At 28.7% G+C, this 22,293-nt stretch overlaps 1 protein-coding gene across 1 annotated transcript in view; it reads left to right on the top strand.

The window, feature by feature from the left end:
- The window catches only part of LOC118199199 (dynein axonemal heavy chain 3-like), a 229,218-nt gene that overhangs the window by 133,408 nt on the left and 73,517 nt on the right, over window positions 1-22,293 (top strand). Inside the window, exons 43-55 of the mRNA XM_085820011.1 lie at window positions 809-904; window positions 1,020-1,147; window positions 1,581-1,705; window positions 2,864-3,049; window positions 5,766-5,933; window positions 8,861-8,994; window positions 10,010-10,136; window positions 11,373-11,531; window positions 12,016-12,183; window positions 15,368-15,585; window positions 16,809-17,016; window positions 20,632-20,892; window positions 21,290-21,491. Coding sequence (XP_085676137.1) covers window positions 809-904; window positions 1,020-1,147; window positions 1,581-1,705; window positions 2,864-3,049; window positions 5,766-5,933; window positions 8,861-8,994; window positions 10,010-10,136; window positions 11,373-11,531; window positions 12,016-12,183; window positions 15,368-15,585; window positions 16,809-17,016; window positions 20,632-20,892; window positions 21,290-21,491 — 2,180 coding nt within the window. The remainder of the gene's footprint in view (window positions 1-808; window positions 905-1,019; window positions 1,148-1,580; window positions 1,706-2,863; window positions 3,050-5,765; window positions 5,934-8,860; window positions 8,995-10,009; window positions 10,137-11,372; window positions 11,532-12,015; window positions 12,184-15,367; window positions 15,586-16,808; window positions 17,017-20,631; window positions 20,893-21,289; window positions 21,492-22,293) is intronic.

Below are 22,293 nucleotides of genomic sequence, written 5' to 3' on the forward strand. Positions count from 1 at the left end.
AAACATTTCAATTGTTTTTTCAATGCAAGTGTATCCAAAGTGGATAAAAATCTCGCATTATTTTTTATTTTGCTTCCTCTTTTTCCTCTCTGTGTTTTGTTGCTGTAAAGCTTAAATTGGCTGAAAATAGATTTTTTAGAAGTATCTCTATGACTATGTATACAAGTGTTAAGTCCATATGGATAAAGGGAACGTTGTTTTAGTATATAGAGAGATTCCTGAAAAATTCTTGTTTTGTGATTGGGTATTATATCTAGTATCTGAAGTTGAATAGAATTGAAGTCATGGTGTTTAAAGTGCTCTAATTCTGCTGTATTTAATTGTGATGGTGTACTTATTTTAATGCTTTTTTTTTTTTTTTTTTTTGTGCGTTGAATTTTTTAATTTGAGCTCTATGGTTATTGATTCGAAAGTTAAGATTGTATATATATATATATATATATATATGAGACTTTTATTATTTTAAACAGCATTGCTTTTTACAGAAAGATTTTAGGAAATTTCATTTTGAAGTTTTCATTTCCCAGCAGATACGTTGAAATCGTTAAAATATTTTGATTTTCATTCCAGCAAATATTTATTTCTGTTTTCAAATAATAAAAAAGCTATATTATAGATACTTATAGTACAAAAAATGTCAATATGGCAGAATTTGTTTAATTTTAAACAAATTGCCTAGATCTTTAGGAACAACTTCTATATACATTATAGCAATATATTCAGGCTTCTGTTTTCATTATTATGCAATATTTGCTACAATATTTGCATGAGAAACCATCTGACATTATTTTTAATTTCCTTAATTCAGGAGTTTGTTTTTTGGGGATTACATGTTTCCAGATGAAGATATTAGAGTGTATGATGAAGTACAAGATTTAGAACAATTATCAGAAGTCATGAATGGGTAAATAAAATTAAATGATGGATCTTTATTCTTTAATTTATAAACATATTATTTTCACCAGTTTTTTTTTTTTTTTTTTTTTTTTCAATTTTTATTTTGTAATTCTTTTTAACAGATACCTAAATGATTATAATCAGATGAGCAAAACTCCTATGCATTTGGTTTTATTTAAATTTGCCATCGAGCATATTTCACGTATATCTCGAGTTTTAAAGCAAGATAATGGCCATGTTCTTCTTGTTGGTAAATTCTGCATTTTTCTTTTACTTATTCATTGCAACCTTAATCAATATCATTTTTATTTATTTATTTATGATAAAATACGAAAAGAATTTCTAATATACATGAAATAATGATATATATTAAAGATGAAAGAATAAATTGTAATTAGATCATTAAAAAATTATAGCAACTATATATAGAATTAAAATTCTTTATTTTACTTTAATTGTATTAGTAAGTTTTTCTATTCATATTATGATAACTAGCATAAATGTTGCCTTTTGTTGTTTCTGTGACTTCCTTAAGAACACTTTTTGATTCATATTTTCATTACACAATTATATTTATAATCTGTTTTAGCACAAACACTGTTTAACAGAATTATTATATTATGATAATTTTTTTATAAATCCAACTATCTAAGATATTTTTATTTTTTTATTGACTCGTGTAGGTATTGGTGGAAGTGGAAGACAAAGTGCTGCTAGATTAGCAACATACATGGCAGGCTATGAGATATTTCAGATTGAGATAACAAAAAATTATACAAATACTGAATGGCGTGATGACCTTAAAAAGGTACGGAATTTCAGTTTACAAAGTTATGTCCATTTTGTGTCTGTATCTATGATTTATTAATGCTTTTGCATATATACTAAATGAAACTATTTGTGTTATTGCAGTCTTTGATAACTTAGAATCTAAAATCGCTGAACTAGCAAGATTGTATCTTCAAATTGTGTCAAAACTGTGCTAGAAAATATTTTATATCTAAAATCAGTGTTTATTTGAGCTTTCTAAACTTGGTTTGTGTGATATTTCACATGGGTAAAGTTTTTGTATTTTTAATATTCTAATATTTTTTGAGAAAATCTTCTTGTAAAAATATTGCTCCCTTCTTATTGAACAAAGTTTCTCAGAAAGTGACTCGTATTTCTGAAAATATAAATAAATATTAATGCTTAAAAAAAGTAATTTTCTATGACAACCACCTCCAAGGAAGTGGGAGATCGTCTGATTTTGTGAGAAATGACAAGATCATCTGAAGAAGTTTTCACTAAAATAAGAATTATAATAAATTGTTTGTTTAAAAATTAATAATAATTTGAATTACATGATATATCAATAATAGAATTTTATTTATTGTCTTTATTAATTTAAAAGAGTTTCTGAAGGAAACAAAAATAAATTTTATAACTTTATCGATACACTTTGTGCGAGCCTTGAGAAATAAATATTGTACTATGATGCAAACTGATTAATGGTAACTGAGAGTTAAGTTATCTGCTAATGTTTATTGGATGTGCATTTAGTGTGTCTAATGTTCAATAAAAGCAGTATTAACTGTAACATAAAATAAGTACAAGTAATAATATTTTTTTTAACATTTCAGAATTTTATTTGAATTTCTTGCATGTCATGAGTTGTGTCAAAAATGCTTTTGTAAAATTTTTTAAGTAATGAGAATTTGTGTAATTATGTTCTCTTTCCAAATTATGACTTTTTGACTACATAATATTATTTTTATTTTAATAATTTATTAATATACAATATTAAATTTTTATACTGTAATATATTGTGCATCTTTTTTATATCAGAATTCCTTGTTATGAATGTGCTTTTTTGTATGTTCTAAATTTAAATCCATAACTATTCTTAAACTTACTTTTAAAGTTTAAGTTATTTGGTTTCTTTAGTTCTTTTGTTTGGTGCTGTTAAATATTTTTTTCCTTACAGGTCCTCCGAAAAGCTGGGGCAGATGGAAAAGCAACTGTCTTCCTTTTCAATGATAACCAAATAAAAGATGAATCATTTGTGGAAGACATCAATATGATTTTAAACACAGGAGATGTTCCTAACCTTTATGCTGCAGATGAAAAAGCAGAGATTTTAGAAAAGATGCAGACAGCTGCCAGAGACTGTGTATGAGAACATAATAACTTTTGTGGTTGTCTAAGTATTGATGACATTTTATATGTTAATATATTCTGATGTTGCATAATTTTTGTCTTAATTAAGTTGAACTCAATATTTTTTTCTTCACATGAATGGTTTCCAATTTCATCAGAACATTGCCCAACTTCAATTAAAATAACATTTAAGACCCTTTTTCTTTTATTCTTTATGGGCAGAAAGAATAATAGGATTATAAAAATTATTTTATTTCTTACCGATTTCAGATTTGTCTTACTAGTTACTTACTTGTTTACTGTCTTACTTGTTTTACTTACCGTCCTCTGAGAACTAGAAATGATATTAATTTATTAGAAACTTTAATATTCAGTTATTTTGGGCTCAAATGGCTGGTTTGAAATTAATTTATTAATTGTAAATGTAATTAATGCATTAGCTGTAATTAATGTATTAGCTGTGTAAACAGGACATGCTTCATAAGTCAGTACAATCATTTTCATCATTTAAGCATCCTGTAGTGTTATAACAGAAAGGGACAGAAGTTGGAAAACTTTTTTTAAATATATATAAACAGATCCTATAAATTCTGAGTGATTTTTACCTTTATTTCGCAGTACAAATATATCTTGTGATTCACTTTAACCTATTTTATCTTTAGTGCCACCAGGTATACAATGAGGGATAGCTATTCTAATCCTTTTTTTTTTTTTTTTTTTTTTTTTTTTTTTTTTATTTTCATTAAATCTCTGAAACAAAAGTATAATATTGGTTGAAACAATAAAGTCTGTTGTTGGAACCAGTGGCTCAGCGAAGGCATAGTCAGCCACCATAGTGGCTTGTGACACCCATGGATCACCAATGCATGAGATGGTCTTGCAATTAGAAGAGCTGCTACGTCTGCACCAACAGTTACACTATCATCAATTTATTGCTATTAGCCAACTCACAGGGATCCCAGGATATCCAGAGATATGATTTGCAGAGGACTAGGTGATGCTGGCCTTCACATCCATTAAGACACCATTCACATTTTACCATTAGCAATGTTATCTTGCATGGATTTGCTCTTCCTCAAGCTGAACAGTGTCCGATTGGAGAAATGTGGTCTTCAGCTATGAATCATGCTTTTTCCTTGATGCTGATGACTGTTTCATACATATCTGGAGATGGAGAGGGGAGCAGTTCAGTTTACCATTTGTTACCAAGTAGCACACAGCCAGAACACAGGGTGCGACAGTCTGAGCTGTGATCAGCTGGGACAGCCATTCAGCATATAAAGTCTGCTCGCAAATACGTTGATGACATTTTGCATCCAATTGTACTGTCTATGTTAGCATGATCATCCAGGTTCTGTATTCCAGCAGGATAATGCTTGGCAACATACAGCACAACTTTCATAACAGTGTTTTCGACATGTTAATGTTCTTGACTAGCCTGCAAAATCTCCAGACCTGTTGCCTATGAAACATATTTGGGACATGTTGGGCAAGCAAAAATATAAGCAAGCCATGTATAAATATGTCTCAACTTGCTGACCAGTTGCTCCATTTGTGACCCAATCTACTGCAGAGGGACATTGGCAACTTAAAAGACTCCATGCCCAACCGAGTATCGGCTTCTATAGCCGCCAGGGCTGGCTTTACCACCTACTGATTTTCAAATTCTATATGTTGCTACTCATAAATAATATTCTTTTTTCACGTAAGTTTTTGATCATTCGTTTATCTACTCAAACACCATACTACTGCTGAGTTTAGTAATTGTGGCTCTTTCTGGGTGCATACGTTTTTTTGCAACAGTGTGTGTATGTATATATATATATATATGTTGTATGAACTTAAATCCATTTAGTGCGAATACAATGTATATACAGTATTAAGTCCATAATCTGGACGTCCATTATGAGGAATGATCTATAATCCGGACCTCAAAGCCACAAACGTTTTTTTATATATGCTCTACACATGCGCTTTTAATGTATAACGGACGGTATAAGCTAGGCTAAAATTATCTTTACTGATTCTAAGGCATTTCAGTTAATGTTGCAGATTGTGGTGTTCCTTAATCTTCTAATTGGATCCGGCTTATTATTTTTTGCAGACTGTTAGAGCAATCTTATAAAAATTAAGCTTGAACTTTCGATTATGTCAAAAAGAGTTTACAATTCTGGAGCTGCCAAAGGATCTACAAAGCGAAAGCATGTTTCGATGTATTGCTTCCAATAGTGAAGAAAGTGACAGAGAGGTTATTGAAAACGAAAAAATTTCGATTCACAAGTTAGTCGGTTAGTCGGTCACAAGTTTATTCTCGACACAGCAATTACAGGACTTGAACAATGGAACTTAACAAGAAATTATGTCTATTTATAGAATTAAAGAGAAAGTATTAGCACAAAAAACGAAGCAACTTAAACAACTTACATTGAAAGAAATGTTTAATAAAGTAAACAAATAAATATTAAGCTTTTTTTTTTTTTTTTATTATGATACCCTTTAGATCATAATTGCTCTTTATTTCATAAATTACGGTTTCATATTTCTAATTGTATAATTTCTGCATGCCATCTTACCAGATTTAAATTGATGATCTATAATCCGGAAAAACCCCTAATCCGGAATTGGCAAAGTCCAGACGAGTGCGGATTACGGACTTTTTACTGTATATATATATAAATTTCAATATTCATTTATTTTGTAGTAATCGCTATATTAAACTATACTTCCAGGGCAAGAAAGTTGATACTACTCCTCTGTCTCTGTATAATTTTTTTATAGAAAGGGTGCGTCAAAATCTTCATTTAGTACTTGCAATGAGTCCTATTGGTGGAGCTTTCCGTAATAGGTTGAGGATGTTTCCATCTCTCATAAACTGTTGCACCATCGATTGGTTTCAGGTACAACAACATTTCCATTTAATTTTGTAATTATTATTGAAAACAGATTTTCAGCTCTAGTTTTATGTCAAATAAATATGTCTAAAAAAAAGTATTTATTGTACTCCTGTATATTTACACTGTTCTCCTACTTATTCATGGGTGGATTATCTCGCTTATTTATGTGTAGTCAAGGAAAAATGTCAAGGTAAAACATGAGAAGTGTTTTAAAAAAACCCATTGATTTTTATATAGTGAATTTCATTGCTATTATTTGGAATGAAACATTAATTTATGGCTGGGAAAAAAATATCTTCAAAGTAAAAGTATTCTTCTGGTAAGGAAGGTAAAATTAACAGGTCTTGTTAAAATCATTACTTATATTCAAAATTTTGAAAACCATGAAAGATAGAAATTTAGTTATAAGCCTCAAAGAAAAATGAAGGCTGGAAGTCTTATTAGACATAGACAGTAGGTTCCCAGTGGGGATAATACTGTACCCAGAGGGTGCTTTTATGGGGGCAGTAGCAAAAGGAAGGACATCCTTTTCTATTTTATTCACAATAATTCTGCAGCACTTTGCACAACATTAATAGTTTTTAATTAAGTGTTTCAATAATTTATCACCTGTATTTTACTAATTAGATATGCAGATTTTAACACATCTACTGGATTTTCATGTCAGGTTCATATTAATAATTTTTTACTTATATCTTTACAAAGTGGTTAGCTCTCTTAATTTGAATTCTGAATTTTATTTATACTTTCTTCATGTTAGACAACTTGCCATTTTTGATATACTATTATGTTCTCTTGCATTCTTTCATATATACAGACATATATAATGTAATACACATGTAAAACATTTTTTAGTGAAATGAAAAAACTTTATTTTATTTAAGACATACTTCAAGTAGCTTTTCCTCAGAAATTATTAAATTTATAACCATGAAATTTTTGCCTTGATTAAATGCAAATACACTTACATGGCCTCTCTCTGAGACTACGAATTTCAGTCATCACGTTGAGATTTTACTGATAATGAATAAATAAATAAATAAATATCTGTGCATTTTTATCAAAAAAAGTCAGCTTTTTAAGTCAAAATTTTAACATATTTATTATTATTAATTTTTTTTAAATCTGTAAACTTCTGTACTAAAATATCTGCTATATGTGTCACAGTTTCTAAAGGTAACATACAGTATTGGAAAAAAAAAACGCAGATCTTGAAAAACTTTTTTGTGGGGGGGAAGGGAGTAAAATAGGTGTAATTGTGAATAAGGTGTTCAAGCATCCAAAGAATCTCCAATTAATAATCTTTAATGTTTTTAAATATAAAGTCCTTACTTGTCATCCTTGTAACTAGCCATTTTATATTCCCGTCCCCCCTTTTCTTTCTAAATTTTGGTAGATTATGTTCATTATTATCTAAACCCCTGTCTTGCATTACAAATTTATAACAGTGTATAAACTTTTTGTGGTATGGTGATAAGAGTTTCATATATTTACTGGAAAGTTTTCCTTAAAAGTATATAATTATAGTCTTTAAGTTTTGAGAATGTATTAAAAATGCTATATATATTTAATATAGTGAAAAGCAATCAATTCAAAATAGATCTTCTGTGCTTCTACAGCACAGTTTTCCACATGATATGGTTTAAATCTTTTGGTGGGTAATACATATATATTTCCTTTAATTTCCAACTTATTGGTATTTATTTTATTTCTCTGCGCACTTCATACTATTGAGAATCTCTTAACTTATGACTAATATTATGATGGATATTGCTTATACTGACATGAAAAAGAATGCTTTGATCAAATGAAGAATTGACTCTTAGAATACATAGGGGTAATAATTTATATATTGAAATGACTTTTTCTGCGTAACTCTCATTAAGTCCCTGTTAACATTTAAAATATTTCATATATCTAGTTTAGTTGTAAAAATAGAACAACAGTAATTTGTAAACTTATATTGATTTATCTAAAGACACTGCATATGAACATGATTTTTATTGGTTGACTAATTTTGAAAAATTAAAAACTTATGCATTGTATTGTTTGAACTATATTTTATTCAATAATTTGTTTCATTGTATAGCTATCAGTTTTTTTTTCCTGCAAGTTTTATATATATATATATATACAGTAAAGTTAAATTAAATTTAAATAATTCTCTTGCACCATTGTTGCAAGGAATGAAATTTGAATTTAACAAACATTCTCTATTCATAAAAGCAAATTTAATTGCCTTTTTAGTATTATTTATGTATTTTTTATAAACAGTATCTAGTTTCTTTTTTATTTATTTGCATAATTCGTGTCGGGGGAAGTTTTTTGTAGGCAAGAGTTTCTAAATCACTCGGGTTTTCTAAAAAATTTGGTTTTCTACTCTTAATTGACTTTAATTATTCTAGTCTTTACTTGCTAAAAATTTCACTTGTTTAAATATCTTTTTAGTATTTCACAACGTTTGGTTTTAAATTTTCTTTTTTACCCTTGCCTACATAAATGACGAAACACGAATTGAATAATTGAAAAGTTAGGTTTGGAGGCAACTTCCCCTTGATAAGTCTGTCTCCTGCCTGGTCAACAATTATTCACTTATGCATTTTTTTAAATATTTAGGATTAAAAAATTTATTGGAATTATATATTATACATTTATTATATATTCATAGATTTTGATACTTGCACTTGATTTACATACGCTCTCAGAATTTAAATGATATTGTAGATTAGTTTGCAGCAATAATTAGTCATTTATTTGTAATTCAATTTCATTTAAAATATAATTAACTTTAAATTTGCATTATATGAATAGAGAATGTTTGTTAAATATATATATATGTACTTCCTATTTATAAATCTTATATCATTGTTATAACCAAAAACAGCATTTATCACTAAGGTAATTAATAAAATTTTCTTTTTTATTTTCAGTCTTGGCCTGATGATGCTTTGGAAATGGTGGCTAATAAATTTCTTCAGAGTGCTGATATTGATTCTAAAATCCGATTAGCTTGTGTTAAAATGTGCAAGCACTTCCATCAAAGTGTATACAATATGTCTGAGAGGTAAAGTTTGTAAAATATGAAAGATCAGTATGTTTATGTTTAAACCATCTTATAACAACTTTGAGTAACACTGTTGTGAGATGGTCCATATAAAGCATGTAAGTCTGTCAAAATCTGAATACATCTAATCACTGAACACTGATAGCATGATCAGTGATTTGCTTTTTGGAAAAAATTGTGGCTCATAAATTTTTATGGTTTTATACTCAAATTTCATAGTTTCAAATATTTGAGATTTAAGAAACAATGTCCATTAAAAAGTTCTGTACTAAAGTATCCTCAATAAGCAGTTATCTGTCATGTGTTTTGTCACAATAATTTGTCTCAAAGTATAATTTTTCTGGTGTTTCTTAATCATCATTAATTAATTTAATGATGATTATGAACATGATTATGCATCATATTTTGCTTATATTTAACATTATTTATGAGTGTATACTATACAGTTTTTGATTTAAAAAATTTATTTTTATTAAAGGAATACTATATGTGTATTTTGATAATTAAGATCAATTATGGTGTTCTTGTGTGTCTTACAGTATTCTGAGCCAAAAGCAAAATCAATCCTAACTTTCTAAAAAATAACTTAGATTTCATAACATATATTATTGCCAGTAGTACCCTGAAAGAATTAAAGCATACATTTTTATTAATTGCATACTTTAATTCTCTTAAAAAAGAAATCTTATATTACTGTTCTCTAACAAATTTTTCTCATGGAAGTTTTTGAGATATCGAATCAGAACTTATAACTTGAAATACTTTTGGTGGAATTAGATAAATTTTTATCTTTTGATTAAATGAAAAATTTGCACTTTGATTAAGAAAATTATGGGCTGCATCTTTATCAAATGCTTTTCAGTGTTCACTTAGTTGGCGATGAAGATAATGATTTTAATGCTTTATATTATAAAATCAAATTTAATCCCATATATAATTAAATATGAAGTGTATGTATGTATATATATATATGCACATAAATAACTTAATCTATTTATTTTCATTATCTTCATAGATATTACTTTGAGCTGCAACGAAAAAATTATGTAACACCTACATCATATTTAGGACTCATTCTAACATTTAAAGAACTTTTAGCTAAAAAGCAAGGTGATTTGCTAAACCAAAGGAACCGTTATATTGTGAGTTAATTTTTAATTATGTTTTTTTATCTTTTTATTTAAATTTATAAATGAAAATAAAGTCTTAAAATGAAATTTTTATTTAATTTATTCTGAAATGTATTATTTGCAGTTTGCAAATGAAATCTTTAATTAACTGAAGCTTTTGAAGAAAAAACTAAAACTGTATAAATTCAGTAGTTCCAAAATATTTATGGTGTAAATGATATTCTTTATGTACCATATAAATAGGTGATTTCCAGTGGAAATATTCCTCACAAGATGATCTAGGTGTCATAATTCAGTAGTGCCAAATATTTATGGTATAAATGATATTCTTTATATACCATATAAATAAGTGGTTTCCAGTGGAAATATTCCTCATAAGAAGACCCAGATCATAGAAAGTTTTCAAAAAAAAATTATATAATCAGATTTAAAAAAGAATAGATTTTTCTCAGATGTAAAATTTTGTGGTCTTCCAAATTATAAAAATTTTTCAGAATACTTTTAAAAAATTATGTATTTCAAATTAGAAAGTGGAATAAGTTTAACAAGAATTTTTAATTTCCTTTTTAAGTAGCTTTATTAAATTAAATCTAAGTAAAGCATATTTCAATGTGTTGCTAATCTATTTACTAAATAGTGTAATTTTTTAAATGTGAAAAAACAAATATTTGACAGTGCAATTAGGAAGAAGGGGCTCCCATACATGGCTTAAAAAATTCCTTAATATGGTAAAATACCCCAACACCTAGAGGTGATCCAAGGAGGGATAACCCTCCCAGTCAACCCAGGGAGAGTTATACGCTCAACCTTGAGAGTATGTTTCGCAAGTCAAAGGTGGATGGCAAGCATCCATCCACCTTTGACAAGCATAACACATCGTAGTCCATCCCCAAGTGTTGAACAAGAGAAGTCAAACCCCCAAGGACAACCTTTGATATCAAGACATGTAGCATCCCCAAAACCAAGGGACAGACAAGACAGTATCAGTATGGTCCATGCTAAAGCTATAGTCTCTGTCTGAACCTACCACCAAATAAATGATTGTTCTAGCCATTGTGAAGACTGTTCATTTACCCCAGAAGTCAAGTCTCTCTAAGTGCAGGTCCTAGCCAGAACCCCAGGAGTTGCCCTCCAGTCGAACCCGGGGGGGGGGGACATATATTAAATATCTGACAGCCTACAGATATTTATAATTTTTATGTTGAGAAAAAATCAAAGAAAATCTTTCCAATTTTGTTTGTTTTTTAGGTTGGTTTAGAAAAATTAGACTTTGCTGCCTCTCAAATAGCTATAATGCAAGATCAGATTACTGCCTTACAACCAGAACTTGTGAAAAAAGCTGAAGAAATTGAGAGTCTTATGGTTGTAATAGAAGCAGAAACTGTAGATGTTGAGTCCCAAAAAGAGGTACATATCAGAAACAAATTATCATTTGATACATTTCATCACCTAATGAATCTTCATTTTATTGCTTGTTTTTCTTTTTTTTTTTTTTTTTATTTTATTTATTTATTTCCCTTATAAAATAAACCTTTCATATTACATGTTAGATTTTAATTTGTAGTAGACACTTATGTGTTTTAATATATTTTTTATTAATAAGTAATATGATAGTTATGCATATGTGTTAACACTGTTGTTAAGTTTGAATGAATATGAAATATTATGTACAGTTCAGGATGAAAATGAACTATTTCAGTATTCAAAACACTAAGGTTTTTTAGGATTAACTAATTGCAACTTATGAAATTTTTACCATCTTAATTTGGATGTTACAAGTTAATTCTATGTCTGCTTAGAAGAAGCTGATTTTGATTGTAATTAATCTGAATGTGCATTTTATCTATATGCTAAAAATGATGGAATTTAATAAATACAATAAAATTTATAGTTAGTTGCTGCAGAAGAAGCTGTAGCTAATAAGAAAGCTGCTCAAGCACAAGCTATTAAAGATGATTGTGAACGAGATTTAGCTGAAGCTATACCAGCTATGGAAGCTGCTGTTGCTGCTTTGAATACACTGAAGCCTGCTGATATTACTGTTGTCAAGGCAATGAAAGTAAGGAATATTTTTATACACTAAAATAATAATAACATTATAATTCATTAGTTTTTCAATGCATGTATCTTTAGTAACCAATTTTACATTTTTCTAACTAAAAGACACATAATCTGTTTTAAATTCAACAGATTATGTATATTATTATTATTTTTGACCGGAGGTACAACAACTCCGGTCAAAAATATTTCCTTCACATCAAAACATGTAATTAAATCTATTATCTGTTTTGGAAAGCAGAAGTGTTAACAAAGGGGAGTAATAGAAAATTACTAGATCAATAATTTCTAATATGAATCTGTGGAAAGTGCTATGGATGCATCAAAAAGCACAAGGTACTTCTGATGAGATTTTTGGTTATTGAAAATGTGAAAAAAATTATAATTAAAGAAAAGTGAATTGTTGCACTGCTGCAAAAATAAAGAACTGAAGATTAAATCACCATTAAAAACTAATACCATGTGGTAATATAAATGCAAATAATAGCCTCGTTAATCTGAGGCTTTCACATTTTCAAATAGAAAATGTTTTAATTCTTAAAATATACTTTTTGGAAGGATTCAATACCTAGAAAAGAAAATATAGCTTAGCTAAGCTGTTGAGTGAACAGATCAAACTAAAAAAGTGTTACATTTTGTAACAGGCGGCTAAGATGTTATAAATGGTTTCCTTACAATGAACTACAAAATATCCACATAATGACACATTTTTTATACCTGAGCATGTATGTCTTGTCTTCATTATACTATAAAATTATACCTCTTTTCAAGATCTTCAAGTATCTGTATGATCTTTTTAATTTCCTTATAATACCTAACCTACTGGTTAAAGATCTAATGATTAAGGAAGCCTAATTCACTCCCATGTAAAATCTGAATCTATTTTTTATTATTTTTGAAGATTCGATAACATAGTGATAAAAAATGGAATATATGTGATACATGGATCATGTTTGTTTCTGACCATCAGCCAAGTTATTCCATGTTGTATAGTAAGTTTGTAATCCGCACTCATTGGGACTACGCCGATTCCGGATTATAGATCTTCAATTTTAATCTGGTAAGATGGCATTCAGAAATTATGCAATTAAAAATATGAAACCATAATTTATGAAATAAAAAGCAGTTAGGATCTATAGGGTATCAAAATTTACAAAAAAAAAAAAAAAGCTTAATGTTTATTTGTTTACTTTATTAAACATTTCTTTCAATGTAAGTTGTTTAATTTACTTCGTTTTTTGTGCTAATACTTTCTCTTTAATTCTATAAACAGACATAATTTCTTCTTCAGTTACAAAGTTCCACATATCGGAAGCAGTATTTTCTGGATCTAGAACCATACTACAGATTTTGCCGTCCGTTGATTGATTGATGATTGGGCCATTGTTATCGCAATGAAAAACTTCTGCTATATGATCATCATTCTCCACATTTCTTTACAAAATCCAATAACTGGAAAATTTCACCTTTAGTTTGCGATGTCCGAAAACCTTCAAATCCGTGGCTATCATCTTCATCGTCGTCACAATGAAATATGGCAGCTGGCCATAAATTATGCCAAGCATTTTTTAACGTATCTGGAGACACATCCTCCCAATGCGCGTGCGCATGCTTAAACGTATGTGCATTCGCATGCATAAAGCATACAAAAAAAAATTTTTTTGCCTTTGAGGTCCGAATTATAGATCATTCTGGATAATGGACGTCCGGATTACAGACTTTGTACTGTATTCAGTTAGAGCAATTCTTGGATCATGCTGCCAGAGTTTTTGTTTAATAAGTTTTTATTTACACCTGGCATTGTGGTTATAAGTGAAAGACACTGCTATAAATACATCATGGGGGGGGGGAATGCCATGGGAAAAGCAATGCAAGAGGAAAATGTCATTATACAAAACATGGAAGTAAAAAATGCAGTTACAAAATATTGTGGTAGAGAATAAGGCAGTGCAAAAACTTCGTGGTTTTAAAACATTGTCATACAAAACATGGTTAGAACAAATAAAATACCTACAAAACATACAGACATGCATTTTTTGACTGATTTCTGACAAATTTTAAGTGAATTTTTGTGTATTGAGAATAAGAGTGATTTTGTGATTAAGAAGAAGTAATATTTTTTACCTCTATAATTTGATATTTTGTGTCGCCTAATAAATTTTTACTGAAAAGCAAGAAGGAAACTCAAGCATAAAAAATTTGGAAATTAGTAAAAATTAATGCTATGTATAATAGTTAATAGAATTTTAAACATTTATTGCTAATTATTAAAAAGTCATTATCATGTATCATTTGTAATTCATAATTCAGAAACTTTATAATTATGAGTAATTGAGATTTTTTATGAGCATTAGCCTATCCAACCATCTTAGCCACATATTGAAGCATTATCATATCATATTTATCCAAGTTAAGCATTTTTAATTTTTATAAACATTTTTTTCTGCTCATCATAATTCATACTTTTCTAATCATAATTTTGTGCTCACTAGTAGCTGAATGGGTGAACTAAAATTTTTGCAGTTTATCTAAATTTTTATTTTTAATGACTGACAGAGTTGGCTGCATTAAATTTTTAAGGTTTCCCTTTGTGTAACATAAATATTAATTAATTTCCATCAGAAAGCTCTTTATAAAAACTTTTTTTTAGTCTCTTAGCCATAAGTATTACCTTAAAGTCTGCTATTCTGTTTCAAAATAGATTAAATATTATATATATTGATGTTTGCCTGAATATGTATTGATATTTGCCTCTATTATAGCTTTTGTAGATAATGTGTAATAATTATAAATGTGAAAACACCCCTGAATTATTCAAAAAATTGCAGCATTTTAATTCATAATTATGTCATAAAATTTTAAATCTACTTTTATTGATACAAAATATTTAATTCTATGAAGCTTTTAAAAAGTGTTCTAAAGAATAAAATTGTTACTTTCTTAATAATATAGTGTTATTTCAAAATTGCATCTTAATTTATATACCAAGTAAGTTAAATTGTGTATTGCTATGTAATCTAAATTAAAGCAGTGTTACATGAACTGAATTTACTTATTTCATGCTTTTCCCCTTTTAATTGCTCTTTATGGCTACATCAAGTATACTTCAAGGGACTTTGCAGTTTATCAAGTTTTGTACACTTATTTGCAAATCATCCTGTATTTTATGCTTTTTTTATGTATAGAACCCTCCTCCTGGTGTGAAGCTTGTAATGGAAGCTATCTGTATTATGCGAGGTATAAAGCCAGAACGAAAGCCTGATCCCAGTGGTTCTGGCAAAATGATTGAAGATTATTGGGGTCCTTCTCAAAAAATGTTAGGTGATCTGAAATTTTTGGATGCTTTAAAATCATATGACAAAGATAACATCCCAGAACCCATCATTCAGAGAATTCGTCAAAAGTAAGCTTATTAACTCCATTTTTTTCCTTAATGAATGTATTGAAAAATTTCATGTAAATATGCAGTTGGATGTGGTGCTAATAACATTTCTATGAAGACTCATCATTAGCTTTATAAATTGTAGAATTCCATTTTATAGTATAAAACTCATTTTAAAGTTTTATATAATAAATTTAATTTTGCCACAAGTGATTATAAAGCACTTCAGTCTTATAAAAAGTAGACTAATTCCATTTTACTCCCAATGTTTAATAACCAAAATATACTACATTTGTTCAAAAGTACTATGATTTGGGGAAATTTCAAAGTTATCAAAAAAAACTCTGAGATTAAATGTCTGATATTTGAACTGCAAACCACTACATTTTGTATTATTCTTTCAATATATCCAATTCAAATGTGCACAATGAACTGCCAGTCTTTGTCATTTAGTAGTTTTAGGTATTTTAGTCTCAGAATTATAGCCAAATATATAGCTTGATTTAATCTTTTCATTAAATTTTCAGATGGAGAAAATTTTTAATTTTTAGATTACTGTCTATATACATATTTTAATAAAAATAAATTCACTTATCTTGATTTATAGACTATTTCCCTGTAAAATTATCAAATTTCATTTTCATTATTTTAATCTTTTTCACTTTTATATAGATTCCTTAATAACTGCATACGTATGCTGTTCTTTCAGCAGCGAATTTCAATCAATTGTCACTGCCTTCAAGTATAATAATTAGATCAGATAAAAGGAATTTCAGCAAGATCATTTAATTGTAAAGTTTGATGTAATAAAGTATATTGTTGCGATAGTGGTTTTCCAAAGTGCAGTTACATTTTGCAAGATGCATGGTTATATTGTTTTGAAGCAAAGCTCTAGATAAAGAATTTATTTAAAAATTATTCTACTAAGAAGTGATATAGAGATAAAAACTAATGAAAGGTAAAAATATTTTAAAAGCCCAAAGCAATTATGTATTCATATCTGCAATAAAAGCACCATTTCAGTAAAATCATTTATTTTTCAATTTTATTTATTTTATATTTAAAGTATTTTAATTTCAAATTTTGACAGAATGTACATCAGTTTAAATTAATTAACTAGATGAAGAGTCTGTTCTGAATGTTGAGTATTTTGGAATGATTTAATATTTCAAAAATTATTTTCCTGCATAATTATGTATCACTATATTTTCATCATGTGATTCATTAATTTCTTAAATTCTCAGGTACTGTACAAATCCAGATTTTGACCCTGCTGTTATAAAAAAAGTATCAGTGGCTTGTGAAGGATTATGTCGTTGGGTAAGAGCTATGGATGTATATAATCGTGTCAATAAAGTTGTTGCCCCGAAAAAGATAAAGCTGAAAGAAGCTACAGCTGAAGTTGCAGTTCAGATGAAAGCTTTAAATGAAAAGAAAAAAGCTCTGAAAGCTGTAAGTATATGTTATATTAACTTTCAAATAAGTATGAAATATATTAAATTTCTCATATAACGTGTGGTTGGTATTTATAAATGAATTAATATAAACAGTATGCTAAATTACTTATTTTAAACCCATATTACTGTAGACATACCATCTTTGCAATAAATTGAATTATTATCAGCTATTACTTGTTTTGCATAATCAGCATTTCTAAAGACATAAATAAAATATTGCATTGTATTTTACATCTTTTTTAATTTAATTACACTGAACAGGAAGAAATACTAATAGAGAACATTTTTATATTTAAATTGGACCCCAAATAAACAGCAGTCTTTGATAATATCAAGAAAATACTCTTATGATCCTATTCTTAAAAAATGTGTCCATTTTCAGTTTACACTGAATGCTCTGAATTTACTAAAAAAAATCAAAATAAATAACATAAATAAAATATTGCAGTGTAATTTTACATCTTTTTTAATTTAATTACACTGAACAGGACCCCAAATAAACAGCAGTCTTTGATGATATCAAGAAAATACTCTTATGATCCTATTCTTAAAAAATGTGTCCATTTTCAATTTACACTGAATGCTCTGAATTTACTAAAAAAATTAAAATTCTTTATCTTAGTGTGCTTAAAAATATAGAAAAAGAAGAATTAATTTAATAACAGTTATAGCTTTTTGGAAGAATCTTTTGGAAATCTGAACAGTTGTAACAATTGGTAAGATTTCCAAAAGATCATTAACTTTTGTAACAATATATGCCATATATTATCACAAAGTTGCTACAGCATGTGAAATAATCTTTCATTTATTCAGTTGATCCTTCATTGGGTTATTTAATATTATTAAGTAGATGCTTTGATTTAAATATATACTTTATTTTTTATTACAGATTTAAGAAAGAAAATCAAGTTACATCTGTTTTTTATGCTGTTTGTCTGTGTGAGCAGAATAAATAATGGCCAGCTTGATATATGATGATAATCTTTTAAAGTAACCTGAAAAAGAAAAATTTTCCACATTATCTTGTTAGTCATAATTGTTTTGCATAAATGAAACATTTTGGTATCATGGAAATACTGTATCTGATATAGTAAACTTCAGTTTGGACATCTTCTATTATAATTACAATGCAACAATGTCTAAAGCTACATAATACTTTTATATCACTACAGGTTGGATTCTTGACAACTGTACAATTTAATTGTGTGGGTTTTTGGTGATTTTTTTGTATGTAATTTAAATACGTTTTTTTTTTCCTTAGAAAGTCTTTCATAACAGCATCTCTCATTTTAGCCAGATAGCCCTTGCATGCTCTGCCATAATTAATTAATCCATCCAGCCTGTTGCATTTGTTTTAATCATATGATACTCAGATACATGAATTTATAATTAAGTATTTTTAATTTATACCATTATTTTTGTCTTTATCAGTTCTTTAGCTTCAGAATTGGTTAATTTATGTCTTTTCATAGGAATAACAACATACAGAGATGCTTAAGTAACTTACCTAATATCGAGTTTTAACAAAAGTTTCCCGTTGCTACAGATATCATCAGCAGAAACAGTTCATGGTGGTGTGTTCAATCATATTTTGTCAAAAGATTTTGGCATTTGAAAGAAAAAGACTTACTTTAGAACACTGTGTTGTGAAAATGCTAAAAAATTATCGTTATCCTTAAGTACAAAGTATCTGAAATGGAACTATCATGCTACCAGATTAGAACCATCATTTACTTCCAGTTCTGTTGCAAAAAGTCAGCTACAGAATGTCACCAAATCATGTGCACAGCTTTAGGTACTAATGTTGTATCGTATAACACTGTGAAGATTTGGTACCGAAAGTTCAAAAACAATGACTATAACATCCGAAAAGCAGAGCACTCTGGTCAGCCTACTGATGTTGATGAGGCCCGCTCTAAGAACTTGTGGAAAAAGATCAGTATGCAACCATTTGAAAATTTGTTAGACATTAGTGCCATGTCCATTAGTCGTTCTATGCATCGCATACACTTTACTTACAAGTTCAGTCACTGGGTGCTGCATTGAGCTGACTCAAGCAGATAAGGACAGACATGCTCGGGCCTGCACTAATCTGCTTGAATATCAACACAAGGACAAAATTGTGGACCGTATGGTCCCTTGTGATGAAAAGTGGATTTACTTCAACAACACAGGCCAAAAAGGGGATTGGTCTGCACCCGGTGAGCTAGTTGGCAGCATGACAAAGTGCAATCTGATGAACAAAAAGATCATGCTTTGTATCTAATGGAATTGCTGTGGTATTTGCATTCACCAGCTGGCCTCTGTACGGACTCAAATGGGATCTTTTGCTACACCCACCATATAACCTCTACATCGCTCCTTCAGACTTCTACATTTTTTCACACCTGCAGCTACATCTTGCTGGTGCTATCTTCTATTCTGCACAAGACATTCAAAATGAGATTGATCTGTTTTTGGACTCTCGGTCACCAAGTTTCTGGGCCAAAGGATTTGAAAAATACCAAAACGTTGGCAGAAAATCATAGATTTGGGAGGTGATTACTACCCGCATTTAAGATACTGCTTTCATTTTTTCCCCTAACTTTGTTAAGAACCTTTTTTTGCAGAAAAGTTTTGTTACAACCATACATTATAATTCTCCCCCCCCCTTTTTTTTGTAAGTAATATAAAAAATGTTGAATGTTAAAACATTGAATTTGGAATGAATAACTAAGAATAAACATTCAGTTATTAAAGTTCAAAGAGGAAATAAATGTAATTCATAACCGATTAACTGTGGAAATTTTTTATGATTGATTGCAAATCTAATAATTAAATTTCAATTGAATATGAGATAGTTAATAAGTAGAGTCTCCTTGATGAAGAGAAAACTGTTTCAGTGTCCTTCAAAATTTATAAAGCTTTTCGTTGAACTTAATGTCGATCTAAATGGAGTTTTGCATCATTTTGAATATCTGGTGAATATAAAGAGTATCATTAACAGAGCTATAAGAAATTCATTAAAAACTGTTTATGAATTAAATGTGTGCTATTCATTAGACTTCATTATTCAGATTATGCCAAAGCTTTCAAGGACTGTCTGAATAAGAGGAAGGATGCCTTCATGGCAGACTTTGTAAAAGAAATTGGCTCATTTTCACATTACACTTAGAAAATTTGAGAAAAACATGAAAGGTCGTATGCTACTGGCCTGTTTCCCAGAATTTGACCTGAAACCAGGTCAAACTGGTAATCTTCAACTGTTTTACTACTAGGTTGCTTGTGAGTACCGATCATGTTAATTTATTCATGACTATACACACATATTAATAAAACTGCATACAATTCACAGTGTTGTACAGTGTTTAAAAGTAGAATTATATAGTTTTTTTAACAAAAATATACATGCATTGAGTATAATTTTTATGAAATAACTATACTAACTAATTAATGTACAGCATATGATACAAGTGTATTTTTCCTATTAAATTCTGGGAGAGGAAATAATTTCTATCTCTGTTATATTTGCATGTCTTGTTAAAATTTACTTACATGAATTTTTTTTAATACATTTTGTATGACATTAAGATAAATCACTTTATTTCACCCAGTCATGTATTTTTCGTAGGTCACAAATAAGCTGCAGGAACTCAATGACACATTTACTAGCAAAACCAAAGAAAAAAAAGATTTGGAAGAGAATTTAGAGCTTTGTGAACAAAAGAAAGAGCGAGCTACAAAAATGATTGATGGTTTGGGTGGTGAAAAGGACAGATGGAGTGCAGCAGCTGAAAGTCTTACTCTTGCTTATAATAATATTGTTGGTGATGTTCTTCTGTCTTCAGGAGTTATTGCTTATTTAGGAGCATTTACAGTTGATTTCAGACAGGTAAGTTGTATAAGATGTTCAAAGTATATTTTAAATTATATTGCTAATTTTGTAAAATCATCTTCTTAGATAATTTTTGTTAAATATAATGACAATTATTTTAAAATTAAATTGCCATTATATTTAAGTTGTATTTATACATTTCTGCCGTATTCCTCTCCCCCTTTCCAGTTTTATGAAATGCAGTGAACTATCTCATGGTAACTATCTCTTAAAGTGACCAGTATTTTTGTAAATATAAGTGAACATTATCTCTCTAAGCTCATCTCTACAAAAGATCAAAATCATCTGCATTGTTGGCAATCATCTCAGGAAGAGTTCATTGTTCTTTCATTCTAATTTAGTAAGCTTTGTTTAATTAACAACTCATAATATTATTAAAACTTTGCCCTTTCAGGAATGTACATCATCATGGAAATATCTCTGCAAAGAATCAGGTATACCATGTTCCGATGATTTTTCAGTCATAGAAACATTAGGTGAGCCTGTATTAATCAGAGCTTGGCAAATTGCTGGACTACCTGTTGATAATTTTTCTGTGGAAAACAGTATCATTGTAAAATTTGGAAGAAGATGGCCTTTACTTATAGATCCTCAAGGTATGCTTTAAAAATGTATCTATTATATTATATATATTAATTGGTAGATATCTACATATTAAGTAATGTTTAGCAAATGTGAGCATTCCAGTCATTTTCATATTTCACCATTTCTAAAATTTGATCTTGGTTTCTGTTTTTCCTTGGCAAAATAGATATTTCCTGAATTCAAATCATAATTTATAGTCTTTCAAAATAGAGAATGTTCTGTTTGATGTTCTGTTTGTTGATGTAGAATGTTAGAGATGTAGAATGTTCTGTTTCAGGAAGGAGTCATTTTATATAATACTAATATATATTTGCAGTGATTAAAGCTTATCATTGTAAAAATATCTGCATCATTTTTTCTAGCATTGATTTATATTTCAGATTAAACTATATCATTTTTATTTTATTAAATTAAGGAAAATCTGTTTTGCATTTCTAAACAAATTAATAATTGTTTTGAAAGTTATGATTTATAAGCCAACCAATCAAAACCTTAAAACTAATGAATCAATTTAGTGATCTCTTTTGAAAATTATAATTTATGAGCTAATTATTCGAAACCTTAAAACCATCTCAATAATTTAGTTAATTGTTTTGAAAGCAATGCTTTATAAGGCAGCCAATCAAAAACTTAAAATTACCTTATAAAATATGTGCCCTCTTTTCACTTTCAAAAGAACTCTCATTTCATGAAGCATTGATATATATATCTTGATATCTCATACTTTGATTGCAACTAAATATCCCTCAGTTTCCATAAAGTACGTGGTTGAAATAAACCTGATAATAAGTCTTCTTTTACTCAACCCACAAA

This window comes from Stegodyphus dumicola, chromosome 7, assembly GCF_044657685.1.
Source record: "Stegodyphus dumicola isolate Sdum_Otavi_A_Nest chromosome 7, ASM4465768v1".
NCBI classification, from domain to species: domain Eukaryota; kingdom Metazoa; phylum Arthropoda; class Arachnida; order Araneae; family Eresidae; genus Stegodyphus; species Stegodyphus dumicola.